A 23,087-nucleotide genomic window follows, 5' to 3' on the forward strand; every position below is an offset into this window, starting at 1 on the left:
GCTCCGTCCCTCGCGCCCAGGCCCCGCCCCTTGCCGACGGAAGCCCGTTCGATGATGCTCTGCTCCGCCCCTTCGCGCGGGTCCCCATTTCCGCTTCCGGTGCGGGCCGCGCGCGAGCGCAGCAGTGGGAGGTGGCGGCGGCCAGCCGGTGAGTGCAGGTGTCGCGACCAGACCTCCTGGCTTTCGGATGGCATTAGCTCGGGTTCACCTGTATTGGGGCCCTCTGGGCTGCGCCTTGGTCCCTGAGGCCAGCCCGCACCCCTTTCTTCCGGACGGGTCCGGGCCGCGCCTCTGCCCCGCCGTGGGCCCTGTTTGCCTTGTGCGGCTTGGCGCTGACTTGGTCCGCGAGCGCTGTCCGAACCCTCGGGGCCCCGTCCCTGTCACCAGACGTCGTCCCTCAGCCTCACCCCCCGCGCCCCCGCCCTCGCCGCCCCGGCCGGGAGCCAAACCCACTCCGCCTTCCTCCTCTTTCCTGGTTGCCCTCCTCGCTGCAGATCCGTCCTGGCACACCAGCCCCCTTCGCTTTCTCCCGGCAGCCTCCTCCGCAGTCCTCCGTCAAGTGGCGTCATTTTCCATCCACGCCCTTCACCTGCCCTCGGTTACCCCCTCCACAACACTGCACGGCTCCTGTAAAGTTTGCTCTTTTTCCCCAGGCCTTCATCCCTGTCCCCACACCCACAGATGTCCTTTGCAGCTCTCTCCTTTCCTCGAGCCTCTCTTTCCGACTCCAGCACCTAGGACACTCCTCCCTTCAGAGATGCTCGTCCTAGAGTCACTTAGGACTCTTCAGAGTGCCGCAAACTACTGGGTCAGAGTTGTCAGGGATACACCTGAGGCTCCGGCCCACAGTTCTGCAGCCTCCCTTCCCCTCCCCGAAGCTGAGGAGACAGGATATTTAGGGTCATCTCTGTCCCCACCTGGGCAGGTGACTGTGACTGTGCCCATATGGTTTTTACAGCCTGTCTGACACCTCCCTCGGCCCCCTCATCTCCCAGGTTGAGGCCCCAGGCTTGGCCTCACCACAATGTGGCACGAAGCTCGGAAGCATGAGCGGAAGCTTCGAGGCATGATGGTTGACTACAAGAAGAGAGCAGAGCGGCGGCGGGAGTACTATGAGAAGATCGTGAGTGACCAGCCTTTCCCTGGGGTGGGAGAGCATCCCGAGGGAGGGGCCCCAGTCGCTCAGCCAGGCAGAATTTGGGCTTGGAAGCATGCCAGGATTAGAGCCCTGTTTGCCCAGGAGAATTGTCCCTAATTGCTTCTTGGGTGTCTTTATGAGTAAGGACCTATGGGGGTCCTGTTACCGTCTACCGGGGCGTGGGAGTGCATACCTAGTGTTACCAGGAAAGAGGGGAGATTTTGTAACCTTCTGAGCAGTCCAGATGAGGAACAGTCTCCGGAGCACTGTGCTATCTTTTACTGTGTTCCCAGGACCCAGAGGAGCTCAGCTACCCTTGGGGTTTGCTTGACCCCTAGTAACATGCCATCAGTAGTCATTAAGTGGCTACTTTTTTTTTTCTGTTTGTGCTTTAGTTGATTTTGGAGGAAAAAAATCAAGATTCTAAGCTGTGGCTTAAACGGCACTTGTGGCCTAGCTTCTGCCAGCCTCTCAACTACTTTCTTGGGCAACTCCCCTGGCCTTTTTCTGTCTGCCATAGCAGTGCTTTGGCCTTTGACGCGTCTCCTCACCTGTTTAGCTTGCACTTGTCCTTGAAACCCCAGGTTGAAATGGTGCCACTGTGTTTACCAGGCTTAGTTTTGTTGGGTGACGTGTGTGTAGATGTTGCTGTGTACTGTGGTGTCACTATCCAGCATCCTCCCTGTTCTTCTGACTGTCTTGTCCTTTTGAGCCCATCCTTTTCAGGAGGCCAGAGAGGCCTTTGTAAAGCACAAAGCTGCCCTGTTTCTACCTCTTTGCTCAGAGCACCTCGGTGGTTCTCTAGTACCTTTGAGAGAAAGCCTACGCTCCTCATCATAGCCTGTAAGGCCTGGTGTTTTTTCCCTCCCAGTGCTGGGGATGGAACCCAGGGCCTTGCCATGCTAGACAAACACCCAGCCACACAGCTGCCAGCCCAGCTCTTACTCTGGCTTTTGCCCCTCCCCTAGACTCATGCCTCTCCACTCTATCTAGCTCCCCTGCTCAAGTCATCCTGGTCTCCTGGCTATTCCTCCACTGACTCCAACATTCTACAGTCGCAGGACGTTTTCCCATTCTTGCATAGCTTTTGCTCATTGTCAGCTCTCAGGCTTCAGGGAAGTCTCAGCCCTGCAGAGCAGAGAAGCTTCTTGAGCTTCTCTCTTGCCTCTGTCACCCAGGAAAGATCTGCTGGGTAGAGGGAGAGCCTATCTGGTGGCATCAGATAACTATAATATGACCCCCAGGACAGTGCTTGGGTCATAGTCGAGGCCTCAGCAGAGTGCTGGGAACACACTGTGCGCTCAGAGGTGAACAGCTACCATTTATGAAGGTGGTTCGTGTTCCAGGCCCAGTGCCCACTACCTGGGCACTTCCTTCCTCTTTCCTTGAGCAGGCCCTGAGAGCTGGCTCTTGCTGCTGCTCCTGTGCCACAGAGGCAGCTGAGGATAATGGCTCATGAGTCCCAGATGCGTTCAGCACCTGGAGTGTCTCCCTGCTTCCTCACGCTCTCACCCCAGACCAGGAGGCCGCTCTTAGTATCTCCATTTACAGAGAAGCAGAAGCTCAGGAGTCATGGCCTGGCACAGCTCTGCACTCTGCAGGCAGGTGGAAACCAGACCTCCCAGCTGCCCACCTGGCTCTGCCTTGCAGAGGGTAGGTGTGGAGGGTGAAGCAGTTTGTCCAAGGAGTAAGATCCTTTTTGGTTAGTCCCTTACAGTTTGGAGTCTTAGGGTTCTGGATTTAAATTCTGACTGCTCGATGTCCATATTCTGGGCCTTAGACCAGAGACTATCTCCCTGAGTGTTGTTGCTATTCTGTATGTGAGGTGACATGTTGTGTCCATCATATTTGGGTGACAGATACCTAAAACATGAGAAGCTTTCACAAGATGAACTTTATTCCTGACTTACAGAAAAGCCCAGACACAGTCAGTTCTGCTCAGCATCTGATGATCAGTTTTTGTTTTTTTGTTGGCTATCGCTTCTCTAACCAGACCTGTCCCAAGGGCTAAGCCATCACATCTTCAGTGCACCAAGCAGAGCAGAAGGAGGGAGGGAAAGGGGCAAGGGTGCCCATGCTAGTTGTTAAGGTTTTAGATGTTTTCTCAAGCCTTTTATTCATGTCCTACTGTCCATACAATACTGCCACGTTTATATCCAGCTCAAAGGTGTAAACGTTACTCTGCCTGGTCTCAACTGGATGCGTGTGTGATGAGTTCCGTGACCACTGCAGTTATTAGTGGAGGAAGAGAGCGGCTACCTTGCCAACTTGTAGGAAGGCTGGGCACATAGGCTCGAGTGTGTGCCCACCTGGGGCATCGATTGCCCCAGAAACATCAGCTCTTGTCATTGATGTTGGAAGGAGCTGGAACTTGGGTCAGGGCCGTGGGTGGCCTGAAAGAAGGAAGGCTGGAGTTGGTTGCTCGGGAGGCCTTGGTAGCAGGGAGCCTCCAGCGTATTTTCCCCTCAGGACAGGCTGACGTTCGCGATCAGCCCCTCGATGGAAGACACGGAGACCTTTGAAACAAGTCTGTGGGTGCTTTGTGGTGCGGGCTGGTACAGGCAGCCAGTGTCCCCAGCAGGAACGTGATCTGCATGTAGATGGGCTGCTGCCAAGCTGCCAGAGGCGGCCCAGCACTGGCGGAGGCTGCTCATCCAGGCCCCTAGTCTCATTCTAGGCCCCAGACAAGGTGCAGGGTGACTGAGGTAGTTTGCATGAGTGTGTCGTGATGCGACTGGGTTCTGTGTTCCTGACTTGTCCCTGGTGTCCTTCTCTCCCCTTGAGTCGCTAGCTGACTCCAGTGCTGTCTTTCTGCTCCTGTCCTTGTCAGCCTTTTCTTTAATCAGGGCTTGGGGAATAAGCAGGTCTTTGCTCAGAGTCTCCTCTCCCAGGAAGGCGCTGTTGACACCTGGCTGGGTTGGGGGTCCAGGCGATTCCCGGCTCCCAGATGCCAGCAGTCTCACACTGTGTCGGCTCACCGTGAGCCCCTGAGGCCAGGCTGGCTGTCACTGTGTGTCCAGCACAGGGTTCAGCACTCAGGTGCCTGCTGAGCAGCTGAGTGAGTGAATAAACGGAAGCTTTCATGAACCTCTCTGAGTGCATCTGATCCTAGAGGCAGGAATAGTTAAGAATGGTTGTTGAAGCTGGGAGCAATGGTGTGTGTTTGTAATCCTGGTGATGCAAGAGGCTGAGGCAGGAGGATCCAAACTTCTGGACCAGCCTAGGCAGCTGTCTATTTCCTGAGACCTTGTGTCAAAATAAAATTTAAAGGGTTGGGTGGGATGTAGCTCAGGCATAGTTTCAAGCCTTAGTACTTGGGAAATAAAGGAAGAGTGAATTTGGGCTTTTTTTTTTTTAAGATAATGTTTTTTGACTGGCCTTGAATTTACCATGTAACCTAGACTGGCCTTGAACTCGTGGCAATCCTCCTGCCTCAGTTTCCAAGTGCTAGGAGACTGAGGCAGACTCTGAGCAGAGACCTGCTTATTCCCCAAGCCCCTGATTAATGAAGGCTGATGAGGACAGCTCCAGTGTACTTCCTTGCCTGACTAGGTGCTGGAGTTTGAACCCAAGGAGCAGTGAACCGCATTCTAAGCCTTTTTATTGTTTTTATTGGGTCTCATTAAATTGCCCAGGCTGGCCTTGGACTTGCCGACCTTGTCTAAGAAAACAAATGAAAAAGGTAGGTGTGGTGGTACACACCTGTAATCCCAGCACTCAGGAGGCCGAGACAGGAGGATTGGGAGTTTAAGGCCAGCCTGGACTGAATAGAAAAGCATAAAAGGGCTTATGTGCTTTTTTAAACCACAGAAACAAAATTACTCTAGAAGTTTTGAGAAAAGTAAGTAAAAATGAAAAAGCAATAATTTTTTTTTTTTTTTTTTTTTGGTGAGGGGGTTTGAGATAGAATCTGGCTGACCTTGAACTCCCTGTGTAGTCCAGATTGGCCTCAAATTCATGGTGATCTCCTGCCTCAGCTTCCTGAGTGCTGGGATTACGGGAGTATGCCATCAGGCTCAGCATAATTTATTTGTTTTTAGCGACAGTGTCTTTCAAGTGGTCTAGGCTGACCTCAATCTCCCTGCTTTATTTTAGCCTCCCAAGTGCCAAGATTACAGAATGTGTGCTATCACATCTGTCCAATTTTTTTCTTTTTTTGGAGGGGGGGGTCCTCATTTTGTAGTTTAGGCTGGCCTTGAAGTCACTATGTAGTTCAAACTGGCTTCAAATTTGCAGCGATCCTCCTGCCTCAGCCTCCTGAGTGCTAGGATTATATGTGTGCACTACCATACCCAGCCATGTTTTGTTTTCTTTGTGTTTTCTAGGCCAGCCTCAAATTTATGAACCTCCTGTCTCAGCCTCCAGAGCTGTGGGATTATAGACAGTTGCTACTGTACCCAGCCCTGGAGTCAGTTTTGGAGTCAGGTGCATCTGGGTTTCAGTCCTAGTTCTGTGTATTGCTAGCATGCTCTCAGGCAAGGGGACCTTCCTGCTGTGACTTTGTTTCCTCCCTGGAACTTGGGGGAGCACAGCGAATTTCTTCAGGTTTGGGAATCTTGCGTGAGGAGGCCTGCAAACTGCCCGCAGCTTGGTGCCTGGCTCTGGCACAGCAGCCTGGCTTTTCCTGTTCCCAGAAGAGCTGGGCCTGAACTGTGACCTTTATTCTAGCCCAGTACCTGTGAGGTGGTTCCTCGGAGCTTGCGCACGCGGGCTGGATTCTATGCTGCAGGTGTTGTCCCTTGAGTCCTGCCTGTGGGGCTGGTGCATTTGGCCTGGGGCAGCTGGGCGTATGGTGGCCAAGCGGACTCCTGTGTGTTTGGCCTGAGACAGGATTGAGGGAGGCAGGCAAGGTGTAGGGTGGGAGTCAGATTCCTTGTGGTCCCAGTTGTGTGTGTCCCTCTGGCCCCAGTGTCTTTCATTGTGACAGGTGTAAGAATGGATGACAAGCTGGTGCTGGCATGGAGGGCTGGCTGGGGGCAGGTGAGAAGAGGAGCTTGCAGAACCTTGCAGTGGTACCAAGTCCTGCTGAGTTCCAGCTCCTCCTCAGTAGGTGCTCCCCTAGTGTTCATTCCCAGCCAGCCCTGGGGACAGGCAGTGAGCAGAATGGCTCCTGGCCTGTGGGATAGCAGGTGGGGAGTGGGCTGGGGTGGAGGGTGGGCACGTTTGGCTGTTAGGCGGAGCTGGAATGAGGGAGGGGCAGCCTTGCTGGGAGCTGTCCAGCCTGAGGGCAGGGTGTCACCCTTGGAGTGCGGTGCTCCCTGCTCCCTGAGGGCTTAGCAGAGCCCAGGAAAGAGGTGTGCTGTCCAAAGGCTCTCTTGGGCTCCTCTGCCCTGGCCCGCAGGTACCTTCACCAGGGCCTGGCCCTCAAGAGGCTTAGTGGTGGGAGCCACAGTTTGATCTTGAATGCTCTCACGATGCCTTACAGTCCTCGTACCGGAGCCCAAGTCTGACCAGCACTAATCTGGGATGCTCTGCATCCTCTCCCATCTTGGTACTGGTATTTTGGCCTCTTTTTTTGGTGGGGAGGTGCTGAAGATTGACCCTAGGGCCTTTATGCTGCACTGTACCTCAGCACTTCTTTAGTTTGAGACTCGGTCTTGCTACATAGTCTGAGTTGGGTTTGAACTTGTGATCCTTGTGCCTCAGTGTCCCCAAGCAGACATAGGTGTCATCTGTAATGTGAACTTTTTTTTTATTAATACCTTTATGAAGTGTCATTCCCAAACTACTCATTTAACATGTGCAGTTTAGTGCATTTCAATAGGGGGCACGCAGACATCATCCAGACAAATTTTAGAAAGTTTTCATTATCCCCTTGCTAAGCAGTCCCTCCCTGTCTCCCCAGCGCCTCGCCTCTAGGCAGATATACATCTCTTTTTTTGTCCCTGTGGCTGTCTATCCGGGACACTTGTTATAAATGGGATTTATAGCACTGGCCTTTCATTATTTAAGGTGGTTTCTTCGAGGCCCATCCAGATTGTAGCAAGGGTCATTTCTTCAGTCCTGGTGGCTGGTAACATTCCATTGTGTAGATAACACCCCATTTTAGCTGCTTATCTACCGATAAGCATTTGGGTTTCCATTTTTCGTTATTACAATGTTGTTAGGAATGTTACTGTGCAAATACTAGTTTGAGCACCTGTTTTCATTTCCATGGGTATGTGTTTAGGAGTGCAATTACTGGGCCCTACAGTAATTCTATCCCTCCCTTTTTCTTTCTGCACTGGGTTTAGAACTGAGGGTCTCTACAACTATAATCTCAGCTTTTTTTTTTTTTTTTGTCTTTTTGAGACAGGATCTGGCTATGCAGTTCAGGCTGGCCTTGGGCTCACTTTGTATCCCAGGCTGGTCTCAAATTTGCAAACAATTCTCCTGCCTTAGCTTCCCAAGTGCTGGGATTACAGGCGGGAACCACCATACCCTGCTTGTTTTGTTGTTTTTAATTTGGGGACAAAGTCTTGTTAAGTTGCCCAAAGTGACCTTGAACTTTTGGTCCTCCTGTCTTAGCCCCCAGAGAAGCAGGGATTACACATGTGTGCTACTGTCCCTGGGTCTGTTTAACTTTTTGAGGAACTGAATTTCTCCGAGTTCTTGATAATACTTGTTATGGTCCGTCCTTTCCATTCCAGCCCCTCAGAGCACTATTAGATGGTTCCTTGAGTCTTTGGCTGGTATTTCCCTGGTGATTAAGGACATGGAGCACTTTTCCCTGTGCTTTTTCAGTCTCAGGGTCTCACTAGCTGGTCCAGGCCCAAGGGCTTATAGCTGCATTTGAACAGATGGCTCAGGAGTGAGGTGGGAAGGCTGAGGTCACACTGTAGACCGTGAGGTCTCAGTACCACCTGTGAAGATGGTTGGGCCTGTGCCCAGGGCCCCGACCAGCACCCAAAGAGGGAACAGGGCTCCTATCTTGGGATAAAGTCACCTGCTACTTAGGCTCTCATTACTGTACATCTTGGTCCACCTCAGAGGTGTGGTCAGTTGAGGTCAGCTGGCCATTAAGCTTGCTTCCACGGGGAGGGGTGTGAGCTCTGTTGGGTGATGACCTCTGTCCCATTCACCATGCAGAAGAAGGACCCAGCCCAGTTCCTGCAGGTGCATGGCCGAGCCTGCAAGGTGCACCTGGATTCAGCCGTCGCCCTGGCCGCTGAGAGCCCTGTTAACATGTGAGACTGCCGTGGGCTCTAAGGGGCTGGGCATGTGAGTCTGCAGCAGAGCCTGGGACATAAACCCACCTGGGGATGCAGGCTGTGAAGGCTGCCGTGTAGACAGCAGGGTTGGGACAGAGCCCTGGGCAGGACTGAGGGGAACACAGGGCTGGCCAGAGGCCCTGGAGAAGCAGAGAGGAGGTTTGGGGTGGGAGTGGGGTTTCAGGTGATTTGGACTCTGTGGGTGGCCCCTAGATGTGGGGCCTGCTCTGCCCCAGGTAGTCACGTGGGATGGCCTGCCCCAGGTCCTGGAGTTTGACTGCTGATTCAGGGGTTGCAGCTCAGGGTCTGCGAGCTGGATGAGGGTGACAGCCACACCATGGGTGGATATCAGAGGCACTGAAGACCGGGCTCCTGGCTTGACTGCTTGGGAGCAGGTGCCTTGTTCTGAGCAGAAGTCAAGTGCCTTACTTTTCTGCTGCCACCTTCTGCATTCCAGGATGCCCTGGCAGGGGGACACCAGCAATATGATTGACCGCTTCGATGTGCGCGCCCACCTGGACCACATCCCTGACTACACGCCCCCACTGCTCACAGCCATGTAAGCTGCACCCCTGGGGAGCCACGCTAGGACTGAAGCTCCTGTCTTTGCCCAGCCTGCCTGTTAGGTCCCGAGGAGGTGACAGGCAGGGAAGCCAGGCTCTCAGAGTCACAAACCACCTCCCTGCCTGCACCTGAGCCTGAGCCAGCGCCTCAGTCTTTCCTGCTGGCTTGGGGTGTGACGCACCTCCTCCTCTGATCTCAGCATCTTGGCTTCCCACAGCTCCCCAGAGCAGGAGTCGGACGAGCGAAAATGTAACTATGAGCGCTACCGAGGCTTGGTGCAGAACGACTTTGCCGGCAGTGAGTGATGGGGCGGGGTGGGAGTAGGGGCTCCCAGGCACTGGAGGGCCAGGCATTTGGCAAGACGGGGTTTATCCAGGTACTTCACCCTGTGGCCCTGGGCTTGTCTGTCTGTGTCTCTCCCCTCTGGAGCCTTCGTGTCTGGAACTGGCACAGGGAGTGTCTGCAAATTAGAGGTGCCTCTCAAGGTCACCCCCACCCCATTGCTGTGATTTATATCCCATTGTAAAAAGGGAGAGAAGGGGGAATAACAAGCACATACGCATTTTCCCTGCCTGCCTGGATGAGAAGGGTATTTCTCTTGTTTGAAATGCATGTTTAAGCCAAGTGTGGTGGCATATGCTTGTAACCCCAGCACTCAGGAGGCTGAGGCAGGAGGATAGCCAAGAGTTCAAGGCCAAGAGTTCAGCCTGGGCTACACAGAGTCTGAGGCCAGCCTGAACTACATAATGAGACCCCCATCTCAAAAAAGTAAAATTAAAATAAAAAATAAATTAAGAAAAGAGAGAAAAGAAATGAGTGTTTGTGCAGTGCCCGACAGTTTGCTGAGTTCAGACACATCCTGGATTCTTCTCCGAGCCCAGCCTGAACAGTGTTGCCCTTTCACAAATGAGACAGCAGAGACCCCAGAGAAAGAAGCCTTCTGCTCTGGGCTTGCCTGAAGAGAGGATGCCTGGCAGACAAGGCCTCCTCATTTTCTCCTTACTCCTGCACAGCACCCAGGGTAGTGCCCCATTTTACAGACAGGATGTGAAGGCTCAGGGTGTCCAAGGTGCTGGGATTCTTCCCCACAGCACTGACCACTCCTGCCTGGGATGGAGGGGTTCCCCTGGCAGTCACTGGAAGAATGGCACCCTTGTCTGGTGGGTCCTGGCGTCCTCCTGAAGAAATGGATGATGATGGTGGTTGTGTACCATGAGGTGTTGTGAGGGTTCTGTGGGGTGCTATATACTCAGTAGTTGTACGTGTGTGTGTGTGTGTGAATGACAGAGAGAGAGAGAGAGACCAACCGACCCCTACTGACTAGGGATTGAACCCAGGGGCTTTGTACTAAGTTACATCCCCAACTCTTTTTATTTTTTGTATTTGTTTATTTATTTTTGACTTTTCTGAGACAGAGTCACTGTATGCAGTTCAGGCTGGTCTTGAGCTCACATTGTAGCCCAGGTTGGTTTGGAACTCTCAGTGATCCTCCTGCCTCAGCCTCCTGAGTGCTGGGATTACAAATGTGTGCCACCGTGCCCAACTCCCAACCCTTTTAAAAATACCTCATTTTGAGATAGTAAGTCACTCAGCTGTTTAGGCTGGCCTTGAATTTTCGATCTTCTTGCCTCAGCCTACTAGAGTGCCTGTGTTACAGATGTACGCCACCATGCCTGACTGGTACTAGTGTTTTTGCCATTTCTCAAGGTCTCCTGGGTTGTTCTTGAAGGTAGAGCCAGGGTTCACCTTAACTGTCTCCCGCTGCATGTGGGGCAGCTGGCTTGGGCCCAGTGGGGGACAGGGAGCAGCTACGTAGCACATGAGTGGTGCAGTGACAGCCAAAGTGGGGTCATAACAGATGGTTTGTGCCGTTCCCAGGACAGCGGTCAGGGTCCGGCTCAGGTGAGGGTGGGCACAGGACTCCAGACGAGCATAGTGTGTGCGGCACCCAGAATGGGGGCCACTGCAGAGGAACAGAAGGTTGTGTGGCCAGGGCAAGGCCCACAGGGGCTCTCCTGGACTGTGCGGACAGGCAGGTCCTGGCACGTCTGCTTGAGCCAGGCAGCCATGCCACGTCACTCGCCAGCTCACTAGCCCGGCCACTGCTGCACAGGTAGGAAAACTGAAGCTCACACGCGGAGGGAAGAGGAGTGGCCCAGGGTCCCACAGCGGGTCGGGGCAGAGGTCTCACAGCAGGGCTGAGCAGGAGGGCTTCGGTCCCCAACGTAGATGTCGGAGCAAGGGAGAGCCCAGATCACCCCAAACCACACTTCATTTACACTTGAGCCAGAGAGTGGGCAGGGAGTGGCTGCAGGGCCGGCGCTCAGGTGGAAGGTCCGGCCAGAAGCCTGTATAGTAGCAGTGGTGGCAGCAGCACCCAAGACTCAGAACTTAGGTCACTTGACCAAGGTCACATGGTGAGCAAGGGTGTAGGGCAGCCAGAGCTGTGCTGGAGTGGCTGTGTCCCCCTGACAGCACTGTGACCATTGAACCCGTGACTCCATTCCCAGCTGCACTTGAGTTGTCCCTGTCCTCCTGCCCATCGCTGCTTTCTGTCCCCCAGCCAAACCCTGACCAAGTGCTTCTTGCTTGCTGCAGTCTCGGAGGAACAGTGCCTGTACCAGATCTATATCGACGAGTTGTATGGAGGCCTCCAGAGACCCAGTGAGGACGAGAAGAAGAAGTGAGTCAGGTCTGGGTGGTGTCCAAAGTGGAGGACTGCGCCCTGCATAGGCCCTCATGAGTGGCCATCCAGGGAGGCACCTGCTGTGGGACAGGGGTCGACAGAGGCTCTGCTTGAATATTAATCTGTAGAGTTGGGAGGCACCCTCTTGGTTGCGATCCCTCTTGGTTGCGAGCCCTGTGTGCTCCTCTAAACGGGGAGCCAGGAGAGACACAGGACACTGAACTGTAACGTGCCTGTCCTGGCATTTTCTCCCCTCTACTTTGGCACTCCGGGCCTCTGGCCCCTGCTCTGGGTGGCAGTGGTGGCTGTCTCGTCTCTGCACCGTGGTTGGAGCCCTTGCTTGGCCTAGGTGCCACGCTGGGCTGCTGTCTCCTGCCCCTCCCCAGTCCTCCCTGGGGGATCCTAAGCTCAAGCTGCCCTCTCTTTCTGACTAGGCTTCTCATCATTGCACTGAGTGTTTCAGCAGACTCTGAGCCCAATCTGGGCCTGGCTTCTGCTGAGGGTTGCACTGGGTGGGAGCAGGGAACACCTGGCAGCACCCCATGAGTTTAGTTAGATCCACCCCCAGCAGTACTGACCCGAATAGTCCCAGCGGGGCCAAGGTGAATTCCTGGAATGGGAAGGAGCAGGAGCAGAGGACCCTGGGCTGAGAGGCCAGTGTGTGGGGCTGCCTGTGGCCTCCTCTTGCTGGGCACCCCTGGGTCACGGGCTCTGCGCCCCAGGTTGGCTGAGAAGAAAGCTTCCATCGGTTACACATATGAGGACAGCACTGTGGCCGAAGTAGAGAAGGCGGCAGAGAAGCCGGAGGAGGAAGAGTCACCGGCAGAGGAGGAGAGCAATTCGGATGAAGATGAGGTCATCCCCGACATCGGTGGGGTCCCCTCTCTGCCCTCCCCTCTCGCAGTCCCTGGGCATCGTCTTTGTGTCCTGTCCTCCTCCCTCTGTGGGGTGCACCACGCCGTGACCCTCTTCCCTCTCCGCTCCAGGGTGCTCTGTCTCCTGCTGCCTCCTGTCTTACTCGTTCCGGCTGTCACTCTCGCTTCCCATTTCTAGGCACTATTTGTGTGACACCTTTCCCACCTTGCTGGTGGCTCTGTCCTCTCGGACTCGGGTCAGCTTCACCCTGCCTCTCCCTCTGCGTCTGCCACCAGTCCCCCAGCCCACCTGCAGACCCCCTGAGTAGACCACCCATTTGGTTCTATTCTTAGGCCGGCTCACAGCCCACCAGCACCTGCTTGTTCACTCTCCTGGGGGCTGTCGTCCTTCCCGGCTGGCAAAAACACCTGCCGCCCACTTCCATCTCCTTCTGTCTGTCCATCCACCATTCATTCCTCCTCTACACTCACCCATCCCTCACCGCGCCCCCAGGCCTGGTTCCAACACCCACCACCTGAGTGTTGTGCTCACCCTGGCCAAGCCCGGGGGTATGGGGAAGCCGGGCGGAGCCACCCTGCCCAGCCCCTCCTGCAGGGCTGCATTGGCTGGGGTGCCCTGCTCCCCTCTCCTGGGGCACAGCCCCTGCTCCCGTCCTCTCACTCGTCATTGGCTCCTGATGGCCTTTCTCTTGGTGCAGATGTGGAGGTGGATGTTGATGAGCTGAACCAGGAGCAGGTGGCAGATCTCAATAAGCAGGCCACGACCTATGGCATGGCTGATGGTGACTTTGTCAGGTGAGGCCACCCAGATTTCTTTCTGTCTACACTCCTGGTCCTTACAGCCATTTTGCTCTAAAGCCTGGTGGGTAGGCACCTGGGGCTCCATTTCGTGCAGAATCTGAGACTGAACTAGGCAGGTAGCATGTACCTGTAGTCCCAGCACTTGGAAGGCCGAGGCAGGAGGATCACTGAGTTCAAGTCCTACTGCTGAGTGCCATAGTTCAAGGCAAGCCTGAACTATACAGGGAGACCCTGTCAAAAAGAAAAGATGGGGCTGGGGATTTAGCTCAGCGGTATAAGCAAGCTCCTGCGTGGCAAGTGCGAAATCATGAGTTCCATCCCTGGTACCAAAAAAGAAATGATGGTGTGTCTGCTTAGCAAGCATGAGGTCCCGAGTTTGATTTCTGGTACCAAAAAATAAAAATAAGAAAGGAAAATAAAAGAAACTGGGGGCTGCACCCAGAAACACCTACTCAGCCTCCCTCATGACCTGGGCAAGTTGAACCCAGGAGCTGCCCAGCACCTGGGCTGGGTGACAGTGCCCCCTAGTGGAGCAGCATTATTCACTGGCCTCTCTTTAGGCACGGCTCCTAGGCCTCTGCCGGATCTTGCCCCTGTTAAGCTCCCAGGGGCAGCCAGCATCCTCAGCACAGCCAGAAGTCCCGACCCATCTGTCCTCTCCCCTCCTAACCGCAGGTCCTCTGGCTGTCCCCATCCCCTTCCCAACCTTGGTGGCCGCCACCTCCCTCCTCAGATGGTCTAGGCCCTCACACTGCTGCTCCCTGGGTTTTTCTCAGATGTCACGCTCTGCGCAGCTCCCCAACATCCCTACTAATGTGTGCAACTACCAACTGCCAGATCTTAGTGCTTCCTGCCGCTCTTCCGTGATTGACGTTTCTCCCGGACCATGCTGTGTTAGTCACTGAGCAGCTCTCTAGCGTGTCAGCCCACACAGCTGGAGATCCCAGTGCTGAGTTCTTAGTGCCCAACCAGCACTGAAAGACACCATGAGGCTGGGGATACAGCTCAGTGGCATTAGTGCCTGCCTGGCGAGTGCAAGGTCCTGAGTTCAATCCCCAGTACAAAAAAACAAAACAAAAAAAACCCCCTGATTTTAAAAAAGACACCATGGGACAGCAAGAGGTCTCCCACTTTCTTCAGTTCCTTTGCTGGAGCCCTGCTTGTGCTGTGACTTGTACCCTCTTCCATGGTGAGTCTCACCCCCTCTGCAGGATGCTTCGGAAAGACAAGGAGGAGGCGGAGGCCATCAAACACGCCAAGGCCCTGGAGGAGGAGAAAGCCATGTACTCGGTGAGGGCTGCGTGGAGTGAAGGGCAGGGCTGTTCTCACAGGGAACACACCCCTCATCAGCCTGCCACCCCCTACCCAGGGCCGTCGCTCCCGGCGCCAGCGGAGAGAGTTCCGGGAAAAGCGGCTGAGGGGCCGCAAGATCAGCCCACCCAGGTAGCGCACCCACCATGGGTGTCGGGCTCTGGGGAGGGGCTTGCACCCGAGGTCTGGAAGGCCCCTCCGAGGTGGTGTCTGGCTGTGGAAAAGGTCCTGGCTGAGTATTAATGGCTGGTAAGAAAAGTTCAGTGGCAGGAGTGGCCTTGTGGGCATGTGGACATGTCCCCTAGCCGCTCCTCACTCCCAGGAGCATGAGAAGCCATGGAGAGCTTCGGTCCTGGACTCTGCCTCCGCCCTCCTGCTCGGCCACTGCCTCCATCAGTTTGGAGATATGACCTTTCTGAACTTCAGTTTCCTCCCTTGAAAATGAACACCATCACCTGCTAGGACAGAGGCCATGCAAGTCCTCCCTGAAGCTCTTGGGACAGGTGCCAGTGAAGCACTTACAGATGGGGACAGCTGTGCAGGCCTGGTGGCTGGGACACAGCCCTGCCTCTTTCACCAGCACTCTGTTAAAGGGAATGTCTGAGGGCTGCAGAGGGTCAGGTGCTGCAGCTCAGGGTTTGGGATGAAAAGTGACTGAAGTGTGGCGCTGATCCTGACTGCCACCCTCTTAGGCACAGGTGCCTGTCACTGCAGTGCACACAGACACAGGCTGGGCCGTGCAGCCTCGGTGTCCACCCTGGCTCCTTCATTTCCGAGCTCTGGGCAAGTGACTTCGCCTTTCAGCCTCAGTTTCCTCATCTGTGCTGTGTGGCTGATCAGTTAATAGTCATAGAACACTTAGTCCCTGGCATGCAGGTGAGCAGCTGAGACTCGGTGGAGCTGGGCATGGTGGTGCATACATCTGAAGTCCCAGCTCCAGGCGGCCGAGAGAAGACAGGGCTGCCAGGTGGTATAGTCAGAGGGCCAAGAAAGACGGGCTGTGAGCGGTTGCTGTGTTTCCAACTGGCTGGGACATGGAGGGGGGCACTGGGCCCATGCTTTGGGCAGATCTGATGCAGAAATAGATGGAGGAATCACAGCCAGGCTTGTAACCTGGGTGGGAGCCCCCTCACTGTGCCAGCTTTCAGGCTTAGGCCTTCCATTGGGGCCAGACCCAGGTCCAGGCCAGCTCAGATCATAGGCCCTCACCTGTCCTACCCCATCTTCCCCACAGCTATGCCCGCCGGGACAGCCCTACCTATGACCCCTACAAGAGGTGAGTTCTCGGGCCCAGGGAGAGGCAGCCCTGAGCTACCTGAAGAGGAACAGGGTGGTGAGGAGGGGTGGGCAGCCCACCCTCCTCATGTCCCCCCCACTGCATGGTATCATCAGTGGTAGTTATGGGTGGGCCTCGTTTTTGTATTTTCCCAAGTTGTTTTCAATTTGAACTTGCTTTATTTTATTGATTTATTTTAGTACCAGGGATTGAACTCAGGACCTTGCACTTGCCAGGCAGGCACTCATGTCTTTGAGCTATATCCTCAGCCCCTATTTTATTTTATTTGTTTTGTTTTGTTTTAGTATCAGGGATTGAACTCACAATCTCATGCTTACCAGACAAATATTTGAGCCACTGAGCTAAATTCTTGGCCCTTTTTCTTCTTTTAAAGACGGGATTTCACTGTGTAGTTCAGGCTGGCCTTGAACTCGCTATGTAGCCCAAGCTGGCCTGAAACTCACAGTGAACCTCTTGCCTCAGCTTCCTGAATGTTGGGATTACTGGCCTGTACCACTACACCTGGCTAAGCTTGTTTCTAATTTAAGCACAATCCAGTCTTCTAGTAAAATAATCAAATGTGACAGGAAGCTGTGATTTGGAGGTCAAAAGTCTAATCAGGCCTAGTAGAGCAGACAAGCCTGTAATCATAGAGTTCTGGGAGGCAGAGACAGGAGGATTATAAGATCCAGCCCAGTCTGGCCAACTTAGTCTGAGGCCTTGTCTAAAAATTTTAAAAGGACTAGAGATGTAGCTGATGGCAGAGGCCATCTGAGTTCAACTTTGAATATCACACACACCACCCACAAAACAGCCTCTTTAATCTCAGCTCTCTGAAATAATCAGAAATTGCCCAGCATGGTGGCATAGGCCTTTAATTCCAGCACTCTAGGCTGAGACAGGAGGAATCTCTGTGACTTGGAGGCCAGCCTGGGCTATATAGTGAATTCAGGAGTAGCTTGGACCACATAGTGACATTCTATCTCAAAACAGCAGAAATCAGAAATCCCAGACAAGGGTGGCCCTGCCCAGCATGTGGATGGCTTCTCTATCTTTTTGTTTATTTATTCATTCATTTATTTATTTGTCTTTTTGAGACAGGGTCTTGCTATATAGTTCAGGCTGGCCTTGAGTTCACTTTGTAGCCCAAGCTGGTCTCAAACTTGCTATGATCCTCCTGTCTCAGCCTCCCAGCTGCTAGGATTACAGGTGTGAGCCACCATGCCTGGCGATCTCTCTTTTTTTTTATTTCTGCATTTTTTAATGGCCATGTGAATTCAGTCCTGAGGTTGTTTCTTCCCTTTACTGCTTGCTTTGCAAGGCCGCAGGGTGGGCAAGGTTCTGTAGATGGCTCCACAGTGGCCCCCCTCTGGGTCAGGCTGCAGCACCCTGGACCTAAACCACCTCTTCTGCTCGCCCCCAGGTCGCCCTCGGAATCCACCTCTGAGTCCCGCTCTCGCTCGCGCTCACCAAGCCCGGGTCGCGAGGAGAAGATCACCTTTATCACCAGTTTTGGGGGCAGCGATGAGGAGGCAGCTGCAGCCGCTGCAGCTGCTGCATCAGGGGCCGCCACAGGGAAGCCCCCCGCACCCCCCCAGCCTGGCGGCCCCGCACCGGGACGCAATGCCAGCGCCCGGTCGGTAACGCTCACGCTGCCCGCCCTACGTCCTGGCCGCCGTGGGGGGGACCTGGGGCGGAGGGGGGCCTTGGCCCAGGCCCCTGCTGACCCGTCCCCCGTGCCCCGCCTGCAGCCGCCGTACCTCCTCTTCCTCTTCCTCCTCCTCCGCCTCGAGGACCTCCAGTTCCCGCTCCAGCTCCCGATCTCGCCGGGGTGGGGGCTACTACCGCTCCAGCCGCCATGCCCGCTCCCGCTCCTGGTCACGCTCCCGCTCCCGTTCCCGTTCCCGCTCCCGCTCACGGCGCTACTCGCGCTCCCGCAGCCGAGGCCGGCGACACTCAGGCGGGGGCTCCCGGGATGGACACCGCTACTCACGCTCGCCGGCCCGGCGTGGAGGTTATGGGCCCCGCCGCAGAAGCAGGTGCGTGTGGAGGAGGCCTGGCCACTGGCCTTGCTTCAAACTCGGTTTGAAGGGGACACATAGCTGAATACCCCTTGTGTTCAGGGAGTGCCAAGCATGACTTGGTAGGCCAAGGCCCAAAGCACCAAAGTGCCCGGGGGCTTGAGTGGGAGGGAGAATGCACCTCTTGGCACAGGGCACCTCTAACTGCTACCAGGATGGCCTAGAGCTTGTAGTAGGGGGCCTGGGAAACCCTAGGGAGACACTCCAGCACATGGGTGGGCTGACAGAAGCGGAAAAATTGAGATGTCCTTGTGGAGGAGGCAAGTTTGCAGGCATCATGGAGGACCTTTGGAGAAGTAAAGTCACCAGGTACCAGGGCAGCTGCTTTCTGGCACTCGACTGCTTCTCGACAAGGGTTTGATGTCGACAGGTGGAATGCAGGTAGCTGCCGCTGGGAGGGCTGGGCCAGCCCACCCAGTTTTGTCACCTGTGGAGTAGTCATTTGTTAGAGTCAGGGGAGGCTGTGGAGGTGGAAGTAAGCACTGGAGGGAAGCCCAGCCCCGGTCGTGTGCTTCCTGTCATCCATGTCCTGTCATGGTTGTAATGTTACTGCCTGGGAGAGCCAGCAGGTAAAAGGCCGGGAGTGCCAGCACAGATTTCCCAGCTGGTCAAGACTGCCCGGCAGTCGGCTGGTGCTCTCCAGTCTTCCATTTTCCCACAGGCAGTTGGGTGTCTGGAGGAAGGTAGGGTCCTGCTATGTGGCCTGGGTGGCTTTGAACTTGCTGTGTGGCTCTGTCTGGCATCCAACTTGAAGATCCCCCTGCATCAGCCTCCCAGCTGCTGGGATTATAGGTGTATAGCACCATGACTGCTGAGAGTTTGGGTTTTTCAAGGGCTGCTCTTAATTTCTCAGTACTAATAACTGTAATTTTATGAAAAGCCAGTGTGGCCCAGGCTGTCAATGTGCAACCCAGAATTGGCTTCTGGATCGATCCTTGTAGTCTGACCCAGAGTGGTGATAGGGAAAAGCCTGGGATGGGAAGCTGGGCCTGGCCATAACTCCAGAGCCACCCTTGCTCCAGGAACCCCAGTGTCCTGCGTTCGGGAGAGGATGAGGCAGGGCAGTCCTGCCAGTGCCGAGGTTCGGGCAAGGTGAGGGTGAGGGCACCCCAGAATACTTGCTGTGTGCCCTGAGCTGGGGATGGGACAGGAAGGGGCAGCAAGCCAGCCAAGTCCTGGCTCCCAGATGTCCCTACCACTGGGGAAGTTGGCACACACAGGGTAGTGAGGTAGAGAGACAGGGTGGCTGTCGGGCGCTTTGTCCCCAGGACCTCACGGCCCTGTTCTGGCCTGTCATGCCCCAGGAGCCGCTCCCGCTCTGGGGACCGCTATCGGAGGGGCGGCCGGGGCCCCAGGCACCACAGCAGCAGTCCCAGCCGCAGCAGCTGGTCCCTCAGCCCGTCCCGCAGCCGCAGCCTCACCCATAGCCGCAGCCCCAGCCCCAGCCGGAGCCGCAGTCGCAGCCCCAGCCGCAGCCCCAGTCCCAGCCACAGTCACAGCCGCAGCCCCAGCCGCAGCCAGTCGCCGTCGCCCCCAAGGGAGAAGCTGGCCCGGCCGGCAGCGTCCCCTGCTGTGGGCGAGAAGCTGAAAAAGTGAGCAGGAGCCTGGGCAGTGGGTGAGGGTCTGGGTTGAGGGTCGGGAGCCTCAGGCAGGGAGGGAGCTCCTGGGGTCTCTGAAGGGTGCAGCTGTGTCCTGGAGCGGCGACAGGTTTGTGGCAGAGGTCAGTTCCGGCCCTGCTCTGGAGGCTTGTGGGTAGGCGGAGCTGGCTAAAGGGTCTGAGAGGGACAGGGTGGTAACTCCCTGGGGCATCTGAGGCCTGTGACTCTGACTCTCTGGTTCAAGGGCATTGCAGAGGCTGTGGGCTCCCAGGTGGTAACTGCCTTTTTCTCCCACCCATCCAGGACCGAACCTGCCGCTGGTAAAGAGACAGGAGCTGCCAAAGTCAGTAAGAATTTGGAACTCGCCCGTCTAATTCCCGCAGCAGCAGTGCCCAGAGCTGGGCCCGGTGGGCCTGCAGGGGTGCCTGGGTGGGCCGGGATCCAGCCCAGGGGATTGAAGCCAGAGGGGAGAGGAGGTGCGGCCCCTGAGAGTGTGTCCTCTCCCTGCACACTGGGCTGCAGCAGTCCCGAGCCTCTCAGAACCACACGTCCTCCCCTCCACATCCCACATCCCTGCAAGCGCCAGGCTCTTGGCTGAGGTGTCCCAGGGGCGCTCTGGGACACCCACCTCCTGCTGTCTCTTCCCCTTCCCCAGCCCAAGCTGACACCACAAGAGAGGCTGAAGCTGAGGATGCAGAAGGCGCTCAACAGGCAGTGTATGTCCCCTGTCGCCAGGCCTTCTCGAGGCTGGGGCACCCTTTGGGACACACTAGGGACGGGAAGAGTGTGCCGCTGCTGGGCTGGCTGGCCACACTCAGCTATGTGCCTTCCCTCCATAGTCAAGGCGGATAAGAAGGCGGCCCAGGAGAAGATGATACAGCAGGAACACGAGCGGCAGGTGAGCAAGGCTGGGCCGGGCCCAGGCAGTCCCTCGGTTGCTGGCCAGGCCACACCTCATGACTGTGTCTGCTGCAGGAGCGGGAAGATGAGCTTCGCGCCATGGCCCGCAAGATCCGGATGAAGTAAGGCTCCCCCCCAGTCTCCTGTGTGTAGGCGTCCCAGCTGTCTGGGACCCCCTGGCTAGAGGCGTGCCAGTCCCTGTGGGCAGGTCAGAGGCAGCAAAGCTGGCACACCAGGCAGCCTGGTTCCCTCAGCCCCCAAGCTTGCCATCTGGACTGTCCCCTTGGCACCCCACACTCCACTCAGGACCTTTCCTAACCATCCTGTCCCTTGCAGCCCCCACCTCCCAGCTCTGCGCTGCACTCTGCTGCATTCTGTGTCTGGTGGTGGCCTTTTTCACCCCAAAATGAACTTTGTGCTTGCTGACCCCTCCCTGCCCACACTGCCCTGTGACCTGTGAGGTGTCACTGAGGACCACTCCGCCACACTGTCAGCGGGAAGTGAACCCCAAGTCTGTGTGATCTGGGCTCTAAGCCCTGGACCACCGTTTGACAAGCAATGGAAGAAAGGAAGGCAGACGGGGGAAGGCAGAAGGGACCCTCCTCTCCCCATCGCCTGCCTTCCTAGCTCCATGCCCCCCCAGTCCTGCCACTAAAACATTAGGTCTGGCAACCATGTCTTTGGCACTGAGGCTTGATAAGTGTTTGCTGAGTGAATTCAAACTAGTTTTGGGGCCAGAGCCTTTTTTCTTCCCCCGTCTGCCTTCCTTTCTTCCATTGCTTGTCAAACGGTGGTCCAGGGCTTAGAGCCCAGATCACACAGACTTGGGGTTCACTTCCCACTGACAGTGTGGCGGAGTGGTCCTCAGTGACACCTCACAGGTCACAGGGCAGTGTGGGCAGGGAGGGGTCAGGCCAGCAGGGTGTGTCTCCGAATTGCAGTTCTCATTCCCGTTCTTGCTGTGTGCCCGTGGACGAGCACGTTACCCTGTCTGTGCGGGAGCTCCTTCCTGTGTGCAACAGAGGATTGTGCTGGCGCTGCCTCTGCAGGATTGGCTGCAGCCTGGCATGTGGGAAGAAGGCCTGATGCCCAGGCCGAGGCTGTCCCTGCTTTTGTCACTGTTTATCACATGCCCGAGGTGGTGTGGGGCTTCGGGAGCTATGTGGGCTGCCATCAGAAGGCAGAGGAAGAGTGGCTGGAGGCTTGCTTGTGTCACTTACCCTTGCTGTCTGACCCTGGCTCTGCCACCTGCCACCATGGTACCGTGTGATTCCAAGCCTCAGTTAGCCTGTTCTTGGATGGGGGTGGGAACGCGCCCCCCCTCGTGCTTGTTGAAGGATTCGGCAGTCACCGCCAGGCAGTGGGAAGGCAGCCAGTGAATGAGCTGCCACTGGGGTTGCCAACCTGCTGTCCGCCCTGTCTGCCCTGCATGTACAGGAGGTACTAGAACTGTCCAGCCTCCCTCAGCTTTGTTCTTGAGGTTTGCTGGCAGGACCCACTGCCTCGGCCCCTCAGTCTGCTGCTCTGCTCTGCTCTGCTCGCCTCTCCTTTGCACGTGGCCCCGCAGGTGCTCACCCCTCTCCTGGTTGCCTCCCCTTTCCCCCTGCAGGGAGCGGGAACGCAGGGAGAAGGAGCGAGAGGAGTGGGAACGCCAGTACAGCCGCCAGAGCCGCTCGCCCTCGCCTCGTTACAGTGAGTGTCCCGCTGCCTCGGGGCTCCTGGCGGGGGAGCTGCAGAGCCACGGAGGAGGGAGGAGTGAGTCCAGGGCTTTGAGGCCAGCCTGGGCAAGAGTGGGACCCTGTCTCGGGAAAGAAAGGCGCCAGACAGGCTCACTGAGCGCACAGCAGGTTTCCAGCCATAGCACACGTGCACGCACTCACACGGACCTGCGCAGGACGACTGAGGGCTTCAGTCACAGAGCAGCTGCAGGCGTGAGCGTGGCTTGTCCGCACACACTGTTGGGCTGGTGAGGGGGACAGGGCAGTCAGTGGACTCCAGAAGTCTTGGTATGGATTTCGGGAGCCCACCCAGGTCAGGAGAAGGCCTGGCCTTGGGCAGTGGCTTTCATTCAGCTGCCCTCCTTTCCTTTCCAGGTCGAGAATACAGTTCCTCCCGAAGGTGAGCAGCCAGTCCCCTCCAGGGACCCTCCTCTCCCATCGCCTGCCTTCCTAGCTCCATGCCCCCCCCAGCCCTCCCTTCACGGCCCTGTCCCGTGAAGCCCCAGTGACCTGCATGTGTGGGCCCACTCACAGCCACCTCTTCTCTCTGTAGGCGCTCGAGGTCCCGGTCCCGAAGCCCCCATTACCGACATTAGGAGTGGGGTGGGGTGGGGTCCAAGGCTCAAGCTTCGCTGTTGGTTTCTCTAGTGAAATAAAGCAGATGTTATTTAATGCTCTCGACCTGGTCTCTCACTTGCATGGGTGGTATGGCCCTTTCTGCCCACCAGCTATGGGGGAGTTTGGGCTTCGGCCAGGTGTCAGTGTCAGTGTCACTGCAGCTGCCTTGGCCAGAACTGCCAGTGGTCACACACCCTGCCAAAGCCTGTGAGGCCTGCTTCACTGGCAAGGGGCTGATCTGGTGGGAAAAGGGTGCAGACCTGCCCACACATGTGGACAGGATGGGCCGGGACTGTGCCCAGGGGCCTCCGGCGACAGGTCCAGGCCTCTC

At 56.1% G+C, this 23,087-nt stretch overlaps 1 protein-coding gene across 8 annotated transcripts; it reads left to right on the forward strand.

Annotated features, from left to right (window-relative positions):
• Positions 1 to 25: 25 nt before the first annotated feature.
• Positions 26 to 22,810, forward strand: Clasrp (CLK4 associating serine/arginine rich protein). Of its 8 annotated transcripts, none has more exons than XM_013146882.3 (21): positions 26 to 148; positions 996 to 1,123; positions 8,207 to 8,304; positions 8,786 to 8,887; positions 9,110 to 9,189; positions 11,491 to 11,575; positions 12,301 to 12,449; positions 13,152 to 13,248; positions 14,466 to 14,544; positions 14,624 to 14,697; positions 15,800 to 15,841; positions 17,265 to 17,477; positions 17,593 to 17,880; positions 19,227 to 19,514; positions 19,824 to 19,863; positions 20,176 to 20,236; positions 20,360 to 20,418; positions 20,496 to 20,542; positions 22,006 to 22,112; positions 22,514 to 22,538; positions 22,692 to 22,810. In XM_013146882.3, the coding sequence occupies exons 2-21, from the start codon at positions 1,025 to 1,027 to the stop codon at positions 22,732 to 22,734; spliced, it is 2,076 nt and encodes a 691-aa protein (XP_013002336.1). In that variant the 5' UTR covers positions 26 to 148; positions 996 to 1,024; the 3' UTR covers positions 22,735 to 22,810. The 8 variants fall into 8 exon arrangements, with proteins under 8 accessions (XP_013002336.1, XP_003464620.1, XP_013002337.1 ...); XM_003464572.5 differs by having other exon boundaries at positions 27 to 148; positions 22,030 to 22,112; XM_013146883.3 differs by having other exon boundaries at positions 69 to 148; positions 959 to 1,123.
• The last annotated feature ends 277 nt before the right edge of the window (positions 22,811 to 23,087 follow it).

This window comes from Cavia porcellus, unplaced genomic scaffold, assembly GCF_034190915.1.
Source record: "Cavia porcellus strain 051 isolate PalLab524CR breed Dunkin Hartley unplaced genomic scaffold, mCavPor4.1 scaffold_7, whole genome shotgun sequence".
NCBI classification, from domain to species: domain Eukaryota; kingdom Metazoa; phylum Chordata; class Mammalia; order Rodentia; family Caviidae; genus Cavia; species Cavia porcellus.

Excerpts from the sequence above, each read along its gene's own strand:
- Clasrp (XM_013146881.3), top strand. The coding sequence starts at position 6,074 with ATGGATGACAAGCTGGTGCTGGCATGGAGGGCTGGCTGGGGGCAGGTG. Across the intron at positions 13,249-14,465 it reads GCTGATGGTGACTTTGTCAG|GATGCTTCGGAAAGACAAGG; the intron begins GTGAGGCCACCC and ends CCCCCTCTGCAG. Across the intron at positions 22,113-22,513 it reads CTCGCCCTCGCCTCGTTACA|GTCGAGAATACAGTTCCTCC; the intron begins GTGAGTGTCCCG and ends TTTCCTTTCCAG.